Source organism: Trichomonas vaginalis, chromosome II (genome assembly GCF_026262505.1).
Source record: "Trichomonas vaginalis G3 chromosome II, whole genome shotgun sequence".
Taxonomy (NCBI): domain Eukaryota; phylum Parabasalia; order Trichomonadida; family Trichomonadidae; genus Trichomonas; species Trichomonas vaginalis.
The window spans coordinates 15,699,954-15,714,247 of record NC_067204.1 but is presented as its reverse complement, the minus strand read 5'-3'; the positions used below and the strand labels follow the sequence as shown (position 1 = coordinate 15,714,247).

The 14,294-nt window shown below is 31.3% G+C and overlaps 9 protein-coding genes and 1 pseudogene across 10 annotated transcripts, besides 2 other annotated features; 4 read left to right on the top strand and 6 right to left on the bottom strand.

Annotated features, from left to right (window-relative positions):
* Positions 1–1,566: 1,566 nt before the first annotated feature.
* Positions 1,567–4,596, bottom strand: TVAGG3_0551560 (phosphoinositide phosphatase SAC9-related family; the record flags this gene model as incomplete). The annotated part of the gene is made up of 1 exon (XM_001313428.1): positions 1,567–4,596. One exon carries the CDS (start codon positions 4,594–4,596, stop codon positions 1,567–1,569), a length of 3,030 nt encoding a protein of 1,009 aa, XP_001313429.1.
* Positions 4,597–5,011: 415 nt separating this feature from the next.
* TVAGG3_0551550 (uncharacterized protein) lies at positions 5,012–5,285 on the bottom strand (the record flags this gene model as incomplete). Its single annotated transcript, XM_001313429.1, has 1 exon — positions 5,077–5,274. The coding sequence occupies one exon, from the start codon at positions 5,272–5,274 to the stop codon at positions 5,077–5,079; it is 198 nt and encodes a 65-aa protein (XP_001313430.1).
* A 257-nt stretch (positions 5,286–5,542) lies between these two features.
* On the top strand, positions 5,543–6,358 carry TVAGG3_0551540 (uncharacterized protein; the record flags this gene model as incomplete). Its single annotated transcript, XM_001313430.1, has 1 exon — positions 5,554–6,282. One exon carries the CDS (start codon positions 5,554–5,556, stop codon positions 6,280–6,282), a length of 729 nt encoding a protein of 242 aa, XP_001313431.1.
* Positions 6,359–6,546: 188 nt separating this feature from the next.
* Positions 6,547–7,023, top strand: TVAGG3_0551530 (protein kinase protein; the record flags this gene model as incomplete). Its single annotated transcript, XM_001313431.1, has 1 exon — positions 6,547–7,023. The coding sequence occupies one exon, from the start codon at positions 6,547–6,549 to the stop codon at positions 7,021–7,023; it is 477 nt and encodes a 158-aa protein (XP_001313432.1).
* A 39-nt stretch (positions 7,024–7,062) lies between these two features.
* On the bottom strand, positions 7,063–7,383 carry TVAGG3_0551520 (uncharacterized protein; the record flags this gene model as incomplete). The annotated part of the gene is made up of 1 exon (XM_051238196.1): positions 7,063–7,383. The coding sequence occupies one exon, from the start codon at positions 7,381–7,383 to the stop codon at positions 7,063–7,065; it is 321 nt and encodes a 106-aa protein (XP_051096020.1).
* A 493-nt stretch (positions 7,384–7,876) lies between these two features.
* Positions 7,877–8,681, bottom strand: TVAGG3_0551510 (uncharacterized protein; the record flags this gene model as incomplete). The annotated part of the gene is made up of 1 exon (XM_001313432.2): positions 8,328–8,681. The coding sequence occupies one exon, from the start codon at positions 8,679–8,681 to the stop codon at positions 8,328–8,330; it is 354 nt and encodes a 117-aa protein (XP_001313433.1).
* A 145-nt stretch (positions 8,682–8,826) lies between these two features.
* TVAGG3_0551500 (uncharacterized protein) lies at positions 8,827–9,162 on the bottom strand (the record flags this gene model as incomplete). The annotated part of the gene is made up of 1 exon (XM_001313433.1): positions 8,827–9,162. The coding sequence occupies one exon, from the start codon at positions 9,160–9,162 to the stop codon at positions 8,827–8,829; it is 336 nt and encodes a 111-aa protein (XP_001313434.1).
* A 104-nt stretch (positions 9,163–9,266) lies between these two features.
* On the bottom strand, positions 9,267–9,656 carry TVAGG3_0551490 (uncharacterized protein; the record flags this gene model as incomplete). The annotated part of the gene is made up of 1 exon (XM_001313434.1): positions 9,267–9,656. One exon carries the CDS (start codon positions 9,654–9,656, stop codon positions 9,267–9,269), a length of 390 nt encoding a protein of 129 aa, XP_001313435.1.
* A 128-nt stretch (positions 9,657–9,784) lies between these two features.
* TVAGG3_0551470 lies at positions 9,785–11,374 on the top strand (annotated as a pseudogene). The gene has a single exon. A coding segment is annotated over exon 1 (1,590 nt).
* Positions 11,375–11,495: 121 nt separating this feature from the next.
* TVAGG3_0551480 (spectrin binding) lies at positions 11,496–11,810 on the top strand (the record flags this gene model as incomplete). Its single annotated transcript, XM_001313436.1, has 1 exon — positions 11,496–11,810. One exon carries the CDS (start codon positions 11,496–11,498, stop codon positions 11,808–11,810), a length of 315 nt encoding a protein of 104 aa, XP_001313437.1.
* A 1,191-nt stretch (positions 11,811–13,001) lies between these two features.
* Positions 13,002–13,434: a mobile genetic element.
* Positions 13,435–14,138: 704 nt separating this feature from the next.
* Positions 14,139–14,294: part of a mobile genetic element that runs on past the window's edge.

Here is a 14,294-nt window from a genome sequence, read left to right as displayed (position 1 = left end):
GCATCTTATTTCATTTCTTTTTTCAATGAATATAAAAAGTTTGCCACCCGGGCATAGTCCAGTTGAGAAAATATGAGGTTCAATTGAAATTAATTGACATTTTTCAATTCTCACCTTTTCCCCTGGTTTATATACAAGCTCTGATGCATCAATATATGAATTTGAAATTGTTATTGAGCCACTCGAATATTCATATATTGCAAACAAATATTGACTATTTTGTTTGTTATTTGCAATGAAACAATTATCTAGAAAATTATTATTCTGGCAACTAATCATTCCATTTAATCCTTCAGGTTTCGAAATAGTGTTGTTTATAAAAGCAACCTTGTTATATTTTGTTAGTATGGAATATGTAATGCATATTCTGGATGCTGCATAATTTTCATCAATAATTGAATATTTTATTGAAGTTGTACCTGGATTGTTTCCTATGGAAAAAGCTGTGTTATATTGACAATAATTTTTTGTAATATTGTTTTGCAAAAATGAAATATTTCCAAATTTTAATACAACTGTATTATATCCATTAGCATCTCCTTGATTACTGTATGTTATTGATGAATCATGAACTTCGTTGATATCTGTTGATTTTTGTAATTCAACACTGCAAAATTTTCCATCATCTGCTGCCTTAGAACCAAAACTACATACTTTTCGAATGGAACTTTGACCTAAAGTAATGCAAATAGACCCACCTTGATATTTTCGAGAAGAGTTTTCGAAAGAAGACCTCGAAATAAGTGACTTAACATCATCATAATAAAGAACAATAACTCCATCATTGCCAAGATTGGAAAAATAAACTTCACAGACATAAAAGTCTCCTGTTATATCTACATATGTCTGATTTTGATTGAAAACAGTTTTTTTATATTCCGATTTGTAGACTTCTTCCCATTCATTATTGGATAAATGTAATATATTCAATATTTTTAAGATTTCATGCTAGTATGATTCTCACTTGTTTAAGAGGATTTTTAGAAAAATGAGAAAATGATTTGAAAAGAATTCAAAAAATTGAAATTTTCGTGACTTCATTCAATTTTTTAAAAAGTCAGTATGAAAATTTTAGTCCTTTTGAACTTCAAAAATATGAGAATCGAAATTTGAAAAATTCATGTGTATATAATTTTGGTGTAAAAAAATATTGAACTTATTTTTCCATTTGTTTTCACAATTGATAATTTGAATTACCCTCTCAATTTTATTTATAAACGGTGAACTTCAACAATTACTCACCTCATATTCTAAGTAAATAGTTTTCCATATTCATGATGAAATTTTTTATTAGAATTATGTATTAATGTGTCCTGATTGTTTTACCTATGTCAAACAATTTCTGAGCGTTTACACCCGTGATTCCACAACATTGAGAATTTTACCAATTAAAGAGATGAATAACAATTATTTTAATTATTAACTTCATAGGTCAAAAACTAAGCAACAATAACCTATGAAGTTATCACTTTCTTTGCATTTGTTGTTTCTACGCAAGATTTTATCATTATTTTCAGATAATTAATTAAAAATAAAATGATAAAACTTTATTAAACAAAATAAAAACTATATAAAACAAATTGATTCGATCGAAACATTTTCGCTGCAAAAAGCTCTTGCGTATTTCGTTCCTTCTGGAGCATCAACTAAATAGACCAATTTTCTTTCTTCAAGCATTTCTCCAGTGAAAAGTTCACAGAAAGTGATTTCTGAGTCATCTTCCTTGTAGAATCCGAATACAAGGTTATTCCTATTCGATTTTCTGTTGACACTCACCAAAACTCCAAATTTCTTCGAATTCAACATAATTTTTTCTGGATTTGTGAATTTATCAGAATTTTCCAATTTCGAGTAAATATTAACATTAAAATTCAAAGAACTCGACTTCTTCATTACCTTCTCTTCAACAACTTCATTACTTGAAGTCTTCAACTCCATTTTATTTGTTGGAATTCCGTGAATTTGGAATCCAGACAAAACAAATTTTTCATTTGTTCTGAAAATTATGTCACAGATATCTGTAACAACAACCTTTTGTATTCCTGCCCATATAACACCAGGATCCTTTTCATATATCACCAAAGGAATCAATTTTTCATCAACAATTATTGTTATTGACATGTTTTGGCTGAATTTCGAAACATAAAACTCAAAATGTTCCAATTCACAATAATGAGACAAAACAACAGTGAATCTGAACTCTTTAGACACTTCTTTTGCGCAAGTATTCTCTAACAACTCTTGAGGTGCTCCAATAATGAAAGATTCGGGATTTTCTGTAACAACAATCGGCATCGAAAAAGTAATTTTTCTCTTTTTAGATTCTTTCAAGTGGATTTTCGTGAATCTCGTTGATTCCATCATTTCTGTCTGTATACATAGCATGTTCGCCATCTCTAAACATTCATCACAAATATGAATTAAGTTGTCACTTTTTTGATTTGTCACTTTTGTAATTCTATTTTTAATTAATTCAGAAAAACAAAAAATATTTGACGCATTTTTGTTTCCGCATAAATAACAAGTTGAAGAATTATATTGTGACAATTTGTAAGGATCCAAAGGTATAGACAATTTAATATTCATATCGAATTCCCTTGACAAATTCATTTTCAATCTTTGCAATTCAATATCTTGGAATTGTCTTGTAGGAAATGCAATTTCTTGCATTGTTGTTACAATGAAATCCTTGTACAAGTTAAAGTTCTCTTTGTTTTGTTGAGAAAAATCAACTTGGTACTGATAAAAATCTTGAACTTTTTTCACTTCAAACAAAATTTTTCCAACAGAAATTTTTTGAATTTGAGGATGAAAAATGAAATCCAAATTTCTATCATCGATTTCGTCAATAGGTATTCTTATTACTGTGTTTTCATTAGTCATTGGCAACTTAACTGTTTTCATCTGACTCTTGTCTTGGCCTTGAATAAACAAGTTTCTCGGATGATTTTTTTCGGAATTAACAGTCGCGTAATAATAAATCGCTGTTAATTTAGTGGAATAAGGTAAAATGATACTAAAAGAGTTCATTGTTGTATCAACAATATCATTTTCATTTAAAATAAGTACATCAATTGGAAAACCTCTCGACAAAATTTGTATTTTCGTATGATCTAAAACAAATTTGTCGCCAATTTCGTTTTTATCGTAATTCGTCCATTTTTCGAACAAAACTTCCCTTTGTGGATCACTCACCATATTATTAAATCTTCTTTTAACTGAAATTGTTGCGTCACTCGATGCTTCATCCAAAAATGGAGAATATTGGCGAATAATCGATGTTTTCGCTGCAACTGTGTTAGTGTACAATAAACTAACAACATCTCCCGATTTAACATACGCTTCGGCGAGATATTCAATGACTTCTGGTTTGATTTTTTGAAGGGATTCAAAAGAAAAAGTGTCTAAATTTTGAATTAAATTTTGTTTTTGCATCAAAAATGTTGTTATCGCACAGGAATAGATGAAAGCAGCGACATTGGTTCTATCTAATGAATCTGCACAGTTAAATCTCAATGTAATCACTTGCCTGGTATCGGGTTCGATGTTTTTGTTCAAATTTCCTGAAGAATCTAAAGCATTTGGGTAATGAGTGAAATCTGATGCTTGTGCAAGTGGTCCAAGTAATTTACATAACTCTGCAATGGCTCTTGTGTGTCCTCCATTGTCCAAAAAATAGTTTAAGTCAAATGAAATAAATCTTGCGGAATTTTCGTTGTTTAGCTTCTTAACTACCTTTGAAAATGCTTCATGGAGTTCGTATTCGCCACTTTCTGGGTTACTTCTTAATAAACTGATGCAAAAAGTTTGAATTCCGCAATATCTTTCTTTTAATTTCCTGAAATAGCATTTGGAACCTTCAGAAGATTGATCAGTAACTATATGATGGACAGTCATCTTGTTTTTAACAACTGTCTCCCATTTTATTGGAACTGAGCCTCTTCTGTAAATTTGAGTCCAAATATCGCCTGTTGGTGAGCCAAAAATGAACTCGCACTCGCATTCGTTGCCTGGTTCATGTACTTCGTTGAGTCCGCGTGCAAAATACCTTACACCTGGATTTAAAGCGGATCTTTTAATTAAAAATGAAATTGAATGTCCTGATAAGATTTGAGTAGATACATAGCCTTGTATTAATATAATACATGCTTCTGGAACCCCTGCACGAACAAATGGCTCTCTCCATCTCATATTCCAACAAAATTCTGGATCTGGTTCTAAATAGTTTATCTGGGATGGAAACGGACGTGTAATATCGAAAAATTCAGCATAATAATGGCAGTCTTCTAATGGAAATTCGTTAAATTGAGTTTCATAAGAAAATTTGTTGCCAATGATTGAAATAAATTGAGCAGTTTTAACAACGTTGATAGGTATTTTACCTGGAAGATCGCATTGATAAGTTTGCTCTTTGATAATCGAAAATATAATTTGATCTTCTTCTTTGACCATTCCAACTAGCGCAATTCCATCTGCAATAATTTTGGATTTGAATATTGTTGTAATATTCTTCATAGCTTCGGAAAAATTTTGAAAAACGTCGATATTTGGAATTCCTAAATAGGAAGGAATATCTGCTAAAGGGTGAATTGTCATTATCTGAACGTATTTAGTGTTTTTAAGCTGAATGAGGAGATGTATTATGCCATGATCATTTAAAAATATCGAAACTCTTGAATTCATATATAATTTTTTTTTCAATACAAAAATGACAGTAATGGATTGTGCAATCATTCAGAATTATGATAGACATACACGAGTACTATTTGGTTAGTTGCATATGAGTTCTCAACTACCGACTCTAACAATTTTTCGGTCGACAAGATTAATATCTTAAATTACTCATGCCTGAATCATGATATCCATTTGATAGTTTAACGAACTAATCGCCCAATTTCTTTGGAAGCGAAAGATATTAAAATAATGAATAAAAATATATAATAAAATCGAGCTTATTATATAAATTTTATAGATACTTATATAGGAACTTAGTATAAAACATACCAAATTAGTTGATTTGAAAGTATAAACATAACATTTAGTTTTATAAAGAAGCCTGGTTCATTAAAGCGTAGGCTAATTGGGGCTGTCAATTTGTCCTGTTGGTGTGGATATGATTTGTCTTGGGCGAGCTTTTACATCTGGGGATTCAAAAATTCCTTTTTGTTTAATTGAAGGAGTAGATAAAGCGGACTGGTTCTCAACATACTCTTGGAATTGCTGCATATCTTCATCAGTGCCTATTTCAATGATGGTTGGTGGAGGACGGAACATTTTTTATTTTTAAACGTTCACTTTTTCAACAAAACTCGAAAATCACATTTAGCTTTGACTGTACAAGTATTCTGCTGTTTGATCTACAGACATTGAGGTATATAACGCGGTATTTTGAACATCTCCCATTAGATTATGTTGATTTGACGACATTTTGGACTTTGCTACTATATTTCGACTGAATTGTTGTGTATTTGCGTTTTTTTATTTTATTGCATGCATGCCTTGAAAAATGGAAGAATTGCTCAAAAATGTAACGAGATTTGTAAAAAAAAATTCATGTGCGGGCGTTTGATAAAACCAGTGACCAGAAGAGCTCCTTTAACAGCACGCTCATTACCATCATGTGAAAGAGATTTATATAAGTTTAGAAATCAACTTAACGCTATCAGAAAACAGAAAGATCCACCGACTTCTGATGCAATCTATGAACTTAAAGTAGAAAAACAGAGATTAATTGAAGAGAGAGATCTTCTGAAAGTTAAGATAACAAGATATGCTGAAAAATCTAAAACAAAGCCTGCGCCTGTCCGAAATGCTCAAATCAAGAAATCACTTGAAAGACAGATTAAATCACTTGAAGACATAGTTCAAGGAAAGAAAGAAGAGTTGCATGCTATTCTTACTTCAGATAAAGCTGCTCAAATTACAGAATATCAAGAAGAACTCAAAATATTGTATTTAGAAGTCCAAAGACTTAAGAATAGTAAGAAAGAAGCTGAAATTGACCTCAAAGATGCTGATGATAAAGTACAAGCAATTAATTCGCAATTTTCTGACGAAGTTTTGCTAAAGAGAAGACGTGTCATCAGAGCATTGGAAAAAGAAATACTCAAACACAATAATAGAAACGAACGTTTGCGAAATGACCTCGAAATTCTGAATCAACAGCACCAGGAACGCGAAGAATCATCAGAAAATAATAAACTTAAGGAGCAGATCCTCGAATTACGCAAGCAAATTAAACAAGAGAAAGAAGCAATTGAAAATCTTCAAAAAGGAAATTAATTTTTCTTTTTGTCTCAAACTGTATTTGTTATTTATATAAAAGCGTTGTTATTAGAATAAACTATATATATATCCCTTTCTCTATATTCAAAGAATCAATTGATTTAGAATGATTGGCAAAAAAAAATCTTGAATACGAGTATCTTGATGAAGATTGTTTTGTCATCGGCTTTTCCACATGTGTAATATGGTGTTTTTCTTCTAATGAATTTAAAGAGTATTATATATGGTAAAACGCAAATATGTCTTATATAAAAATTATTAATGTATGACCATGACGATCATCCAAACATATACAACAAATTGCGAAGTATTTTCAAATACTATATCGATTCATATAATGCATTGTTTCAGCTTTCTCTTCCAATTTTCGATACAACGATATTAGAAGAAAGAACTCAATTCTTCTTCAGATGTTTCGAAGAACAATGTGCTTCATTCAAGGTAGATACTCATTTCGCAGCACAGCCAGATCAAGGAGAAATCACAGGCCAATGGTATTTCATCTCCGCAAATGTTGCAAAGACAGAAAACACAATGACAAGTGATAACCAAGCAATGGCAACTCGAACAAATGTTTCTATTCCTTCAGCTACAAGAACAATTGCTCAAATGACAACAGCAAGTAACACAGCGACTGAATCTAGTCCAAGAAAGAAAGGCGGTCAATCATTCAGAGGAAATGTTTTCTTCTTCATGGGAATTGTCGTTGACGCAAGTATTAAAACAAAGGAAGCTTAGTTCCATTCATTTTAGCCGGCCAACTAAAAAAATTGAGGACTATTTGCGATGAATTGTCAGGAATCGGATTAGAAATGGATGAAGCGAAACGTGGTGAACAAAGTGATAAGGGCGAACAATAAAAAGATGCCGATAAAGACAAGAAGAATAAAAAGAACCAGAAAATGAAGATATAGAAACAAGCAGTACTACATCGAAGGAGAATGTCAATATCCACTTGAAGGATGCAGAAAACAAGTGGATGATGACAATACATAAAGTACAAGCAGCACTTTCAAAGAGCTCAAGAATCATCTCTTCTATTTCATCGCAAGGAGGAACAAGATGGCCTTCAGAGATGCATCCGAGTAATCTAGACATGGCAGTAAGCTCTTCTTTGTCATGGATGTTCAATTCTCAGTTCGGAATCTACGAGAAATTTCAGCCGATAACGGATTGGCTATGCTCTGAAATATCTTCTGCAAAGAGTCAACCTTCTGCAAAACAATAAATATTTCAGAAAATTATTTTTCTTTTATCTGTACTGAATAGCGCGCCGTTACTAACGTTATGGTGGAATATTCGAACCCAATATGTATTATTGTAGGTTGCAATTTTGTATCACCTATAACTCTTTAAATATTGGAAGTTTTCCTCCAGAATTGTTCGAAAAAGGTGACACTACAATAAGAGTGCATTGTCACTTTTCAAGAATTGCATTTCAATTTTAAAATTTGATTTTTAATTGTCATCATAATCCATTACAATTGCTTTTAATAAACATCATTCACATGTTTTCACCCTTCTAATGTAGGTTGACATTTTCCTTAGATATTCATCATTTTATTCTTCTTGTCTTTATCGGCATCACATTGTTCACCACATTTTGCATCATCCGTTTCTAACCTCTCAAATCGATTTGAATAAGATGTCAAATACTTAAGTATAAAAATCAAAAGATTTATAAAGAACAAATAAACAAAAATCGCGAATGAATTATAAAGAAATAAAGTGCAAAAAAAAGTTTTCGCAAATAATTACAAATTTTGCACAATCTAAAATCTAAAAATCAAGTTAACGATAGAGAGAAAGATTCTGAATCACATTCAATTATTGTTTCACTGACATCTTCTGCTGCAACTTTTTCTGTAACTCTATGAATGAAGTTATAAAGTGTTTCATGCTCTCTGTGTTGATTTTCGAGAACGCATTTCTTCAGCTGCAATCTTTGCAGATTTTTCTGATTTCATTGCTTCTTCGAGCTTCTCTTGCAATCTATCAATTTCATATCTCAAATGACGATTTATTTCTTCTGTTGCTGTCAGTCATTCTGTCTTCCTTGCAAGTAATGCTTCGAATCTCTTAATCTGGTCTATAGCTTCTATTGTTTGTCTGTCGTTCTCGTGATATTTTGCAGTAATTTCTGTCAACTTCTTTGATGTTTCGTATAATTGAGTTTCAGCCTCTCGTCTATGTGCTTTCTCAGAATCGATATCTCCCATAACTTTGAGGATATTTGTCCTCTGCTCTTCATTGACTTGATTTGCCAATTTGAGCTCGTTCTCAAGTCTTTGTCTGTCGAGATTTTCTTCTTTGATTTTTGACATTTCATTTTGCATTTCTTTTATGTTTCCTTTGTGTTCAGCAATCTCTTCTTTCAATCTTGCGATCTCAGCCATCAGACCTTTGATTCTTTCATGGAGTGTTACGTTTTCTTTCGATTGTTCTTCAATTTTCTCCCTTCAAATTACTGATTTTCATAACTTTTGCATTCATAAACGCAGAACTTCCTCCAATTTGCTTTTGAAGTGCTTCAATCGTTTCTTAGTGTTCATCTATTGTTTTCTTCATTGTCCATTGATCCTTTCTGGCTATCTCTACATCTGCTTTGCATTTATATTTTAGCTCTTCTAAATCAGCAGATTTCTTATTGATGGAAAGGATTGATGTTTCAAGTGAGTCCTTTGCTGCTTTGATTTCTTCTTGAGTACTTTTGTTCATATATAAGAATCCGGATGTTACAGTATCAACCAAAGCATTTTGGCGAAAATTTGAAGGAACCCCTTGAATAATCATATTCATTGCGTAAACTGCATCGGCAACAGTTGTCCTTGTTTCTGAATGTGTAAGAATATGAACTAATAAATCTGTGAATTGCATTTCTGCAACTAATCTTGCTACTTTTTTGTTCCATTGAGGAATTATTTCAAAACATGAAGTAAGGAACAAAAAGAAATTTGCAGAAGCAAATGTATGACTACGTTCTATTTGCGTTGGAATGCAACAAATATTTGATCCTCATATGTTAATAATAATTTCTTGATATATTCTAATTGCTTTTTTTGCCTCATCATCATTCTTAACATTATCAATAAAGACTCAAGACGTAGAAGAGAGGCAGAAACATTAGAAGAAGCAACAACAGATAATGCAAAAGCAAAAATTTCATCAACAGGACCAAATGAGAAAGAATCATTCATTAAAAACATTTCACAAAGGAAGTTGTAGCCTGCTGCTGTTACAAAATCATGAGCTGAATGAACAAAATAATTGAAAACTGGAACTAAGAGTTTTTCTTTAACTAAAAATTTGGGAATGTCAAAACTCATTGCAAGTAACTCATTTAATAGCACTGTAATTGATAAAGCACCCATACCACAGTTATTAAATAATGCATTTACAATTTTCTTGGTTGCACTTGCAGATATCGAAGCTTTGTTAGCTAAATCTCTGACAGACCATGTTGCAAGAGTTAATGCCAAAAAAAACGTTACAAATTTTAATGAGTCAGGGAATTGTTCTGAACTACGAATATATTGGCTCACATATCAAAGATTACATTGATGCGGATGATCTCTCTAGCACATTCGAAGTAGAAGATATCAAATCAATCATGAAATTCGCGAATTTAACACCTGATGACTTCAATTCTCTTCTTGCGCAATCTCGTTCTGTCATTTCAGCACGTGAATTGTATACTTGCACTCGAAATGCAAATATTTCAATAAACAACCTACAAGATACCATTTCAACACTTAAATCAGTTCAAAAGTACATGAAGATGCGAATATTCGAAGGGATTGTTGGTGTTTTAGAACAATTACAAAAGGATCAATCCACTACAACAAATAAAATCGAAAAACTTCAAGCAGATTTAAATCAGATCCAAAAAGAAAAAGAAAACGTTGAGAAAGAGATGCAAACTCTTCACTCTCAACTCAAAGAGAAAGAAGGAAACGATTTACCAAAAGAATTTCTTTCGAAAATTTCCGAACTTAAAAATTCTGAAAATTTCGATCAAATCTACAAATTCTTTGAAGAAATTTCAGAAAAAGGAAATCAAAAAATGATGCAAAAAGCATGTGAAGAAGAACTTTGGAAAAAACAAAATGATGACTTTTGTGGTACAAATGTACTTCATTATGCATCTTTAGAAGGAAATCTTAGACTTGTTAAAACTCTCATTGAATATGGCTGTGACAAAGAAATCGAGAGCGAAAATGGTTTTACAGCTCTACACTTGGCATCATTTGATAAACTTGAAGTTGTTAAATATCTTATCTCAGTTGGATCTAATAAAGAAGCAAAGGATAAAAATGGGCGTACTCCACTCATTTATGCATCAATAAATGGTCATCTTGAAGTTGTTCAATACCTTATCTCAGTTGGAGCTTATAAAGAAGCAAAGGATAATTTTGAATCTACTTCACTCATTTCTGCGTCAGAAAAAGGTTATCTTGAAGTTATTCAATATCTTATCTCAGTTGGAGCTAATAAAGAAGCAAAGGATAATGATGGATATACTCCACTCATTCAGGCATCAATAAATGGTCAACTTGAAGTTGTTAAATATCTTATCTCAGTTGGAGCTTATAAAGAAGCAAAGGATAATTTTGAATCTACTTCACTCATTTCTGCGTCAGAAAAAGGTTATCTTGAAGTTATTCAATATCTTATCTCAGTTGGAGCTTATAAAGAAGCAAAGGATAATTTTGAATCTACTTCACTCATTTCTGCGTCAGAAAAAGGTTATCTTGAAGTTATTCAATATCTTATCTCAGTTGGAGCTAATAAAGAAGCAAAGGATAATGACGGATATACTCCACTCATTTGTGCATCACAAAATGGTAAACTTGAAGTTGTTCAATACCTTATCTCAGTTGGAGCTAATAAAGAAGCAAAGGATAATGATGGATATACTCCACTCATTTGTGCATCACAAAATGGTAAACTTGAAGTTGTTCAATACCTTATCTCAGTTGGAGCTAATAAAGAAGCAAAGGATAATGATGGATATACAGCACACAAAATTGAATTGTTCGAGAAGGAAGCAAAGTAATGAGAATATTTATTATCAAATGCAAGAAAATAATTTCTTGATATATTTGGTTATTATCTCTTAACCATTGTTGCAAAAGATAAAGTTAATAAACTACGAGACAAAACTAAAAAAATGTCTCAGATTTTCATTTTTAGGAAGAAACGAAGAGATCATGAGTGATTGTTTGAAATATCAAAAGCCAAACAAAACATGCATGACTTATGCAATTATTTCACACAACATTGATTTTATTACATTCTTGATGAATGAATACAATATAAAGATTAATTTAGAATTCAGTGGAATGTTCAATAATCTTGAATCCTTTTTAGTTTATTTCGATCAAACTGATGATTTTAACAAATGCTTTGTTTTTTCACCGATTTTTAATATTCCATCCCTTTGCGAATATTTCCTTTCACATGGTGTGGAGATCAATGCAAAAGATAAATATGGAAAAACCGTACTTTATATGGCAGCATGTTAAAATAGTAAAGAAACCGCTGAAGTTCTTATTTCGCATAGTGCGAATATCAATGTAAAAACTAAGGATGGAGAAACTTCAATTCATATTGCAGCATAGAATAATTGTAAAGAAGCCGCTGAAGTTCTTATTTCACATGGTGCAAATACCAATAGTAAAAATCAGCATGAAAAAAACCGCATTTAATATTGCAGCAATGGTTAATTGTAAAGAAACGTCTGAAGTTCATATTTCAAATGGAATAAATATCAATTAAAAAGATGGAGATGGAAAAACCGCACTTCATATTGCAGTATGGAAGAATTATAAAAAAAGCTTCTGAAGTTCTTATTTCACATTGTGCGAAATATTAATGTTCTTGCATAAGATATACTTTAGTTTTCTGGTATTTTTGAATAAAATAATAGATGTGATGAGTTATATATTATTCATCCTCGTGAAATTGCACATGAATTCACTGTATACAGTCTTCCAAAAATGCACGACATATTTAGGAAGAGATTCAATCTGGATAGTATTACTCCAACGAAATACAATATATCTAACAAAAAACCGACCGTAAGTCGGCATTTTACAAATTTTGTTGAGATTCAGACAGCATTAAACGCAAAATATAAACCTATTCAATGGAATACCATTGAAATATGCAATTTTCTTGAAGGAAAAGGAAAGCAAATTGCTGAAACATTATTTTTGATTGCTAGAAGAGGATCAAACATTTATCATGCTCTATATATGAGAGAAAGGTCTTTCTTTGTAGAATTTTTTGCTAATCTTGTCCAAATATAAATTAATTAAATAATAAACAAGATTTTAAATTTATTACAAAGTGTAAGCTCATATTTCTGTTTTTATTTGAGCCAAGCAAGTTCACACCAAATAAAAACATAAAATTAACTAAATCTTTCCTAAAATGGGATTAGTTTGTATTATATTGGTATACATGTTGATCTTATAAGGAAAAATAGCAAAGTAAGATTATGTCAATATGTCAGCATGTGAATGAGTTCATAACGCATACGGAAACTTCATATTGTATAATTCAATATTAAATCTTCAATGAGATAATAAACACATAACAAATTTTTATAAGCTTTCATGTGGAATCGTTGCTCGGAAACATAATTCTTTCTTTCTAACACACATTTTGAAGACAAAAATGTCACTGCCAAAATTTTTAAAAAGCATGACAGGGGAGGTTTTTTGTGATATGGAAAAATGTTAGTTGCTCAATTATCTCACTATTGGATGGACTTTTATCGAGCGAAATTTTGGCTGTAAAGACAATTCTGATATTGGTAACATGGTGATAAGAACAAATAGTCAGTTTGCGTGGTTTATGATGAGATAATTTCGATTTAAAAAAAAACATAAAAATTGATTTTAATGAGCGATTATATTTGAATATGCTCTCCTAATTTGAAGGAACTGGTTAAATCATGAATTGATCATGAATAATTTTTTTTCAAAATAACAATTATAATTTCATATTCATTATAAGTTGAAAATATATCATAAAGACTTTATGAATGATAAATTCGTAAAAAACAAGTTAGTTTGTTTCTGAAAATAATAATAAAAAAAACCAATTTAGACCCAATAATTTTTGGCGGGATAATTGAGATGTTTAACAAAAAGTGAAAGGTGTCATTATTATCTATGACCAACAAGCAACTGACCTAGTCTGGATTACAATATTCGGTTCATCAAACCGCCAATTTGATGAATCAAGCCAAATTGTAACTGACCTAGTCTGGATTACAATATTCGGTTCATCAAACCGCCAATTTGATGAATCAAGCCAAATTGTAACAAACCAGTTGTTGATTGCATGGTATTATTCATCGAACTGCCAATTTGATGAATTACATTTCTTAGTCATCAAAATAGTGGTCATGTTGTAAACGAAAACGATAAAAACGGCTTGACAGTAAAGTGACACTTTACATGGCAAAAAATAGAGCCTTACTTTTGAGATACTTGAGATTGAAACTGAATCTTATGAGGCGGTGATCTTGAATCACTACCTCATAAGGTTCAGTTTCATATAAAATTTGTTGCAATTTGTTATTCTTTTGCAATTATTTCTTATAAGATTTTACATCTTTTAGCGGGGAATGTTTGTTATCATGTATATATTATAAATATCTACACGATAACGAACATTCCTCGCTAAATTGCTGAGAAACTTTGAGGAAATGTCGAACAATTTCCTCAAAGTTTCTCAGATTTATATAGATCACTAGAGTCCCCTAGGCACTGATTCTGGTTCAGTACCTAGGAGGCTCTAGTTCTCTAACGAACTGATAAAATGTTTTTAAATTTTTGGATATTGCTACCTGTGAAGCACTGACTTCAAGTCAGTACCTCACAGGTAGCAATTACATTGAAAGATGGGAGAAAATTTGTCCGAATGTTAAACTATTCGGACAAAGTTTCTCCATTTGTAGTGGAGATGGAAGGCTTTGAGGTATATTATATTAATAT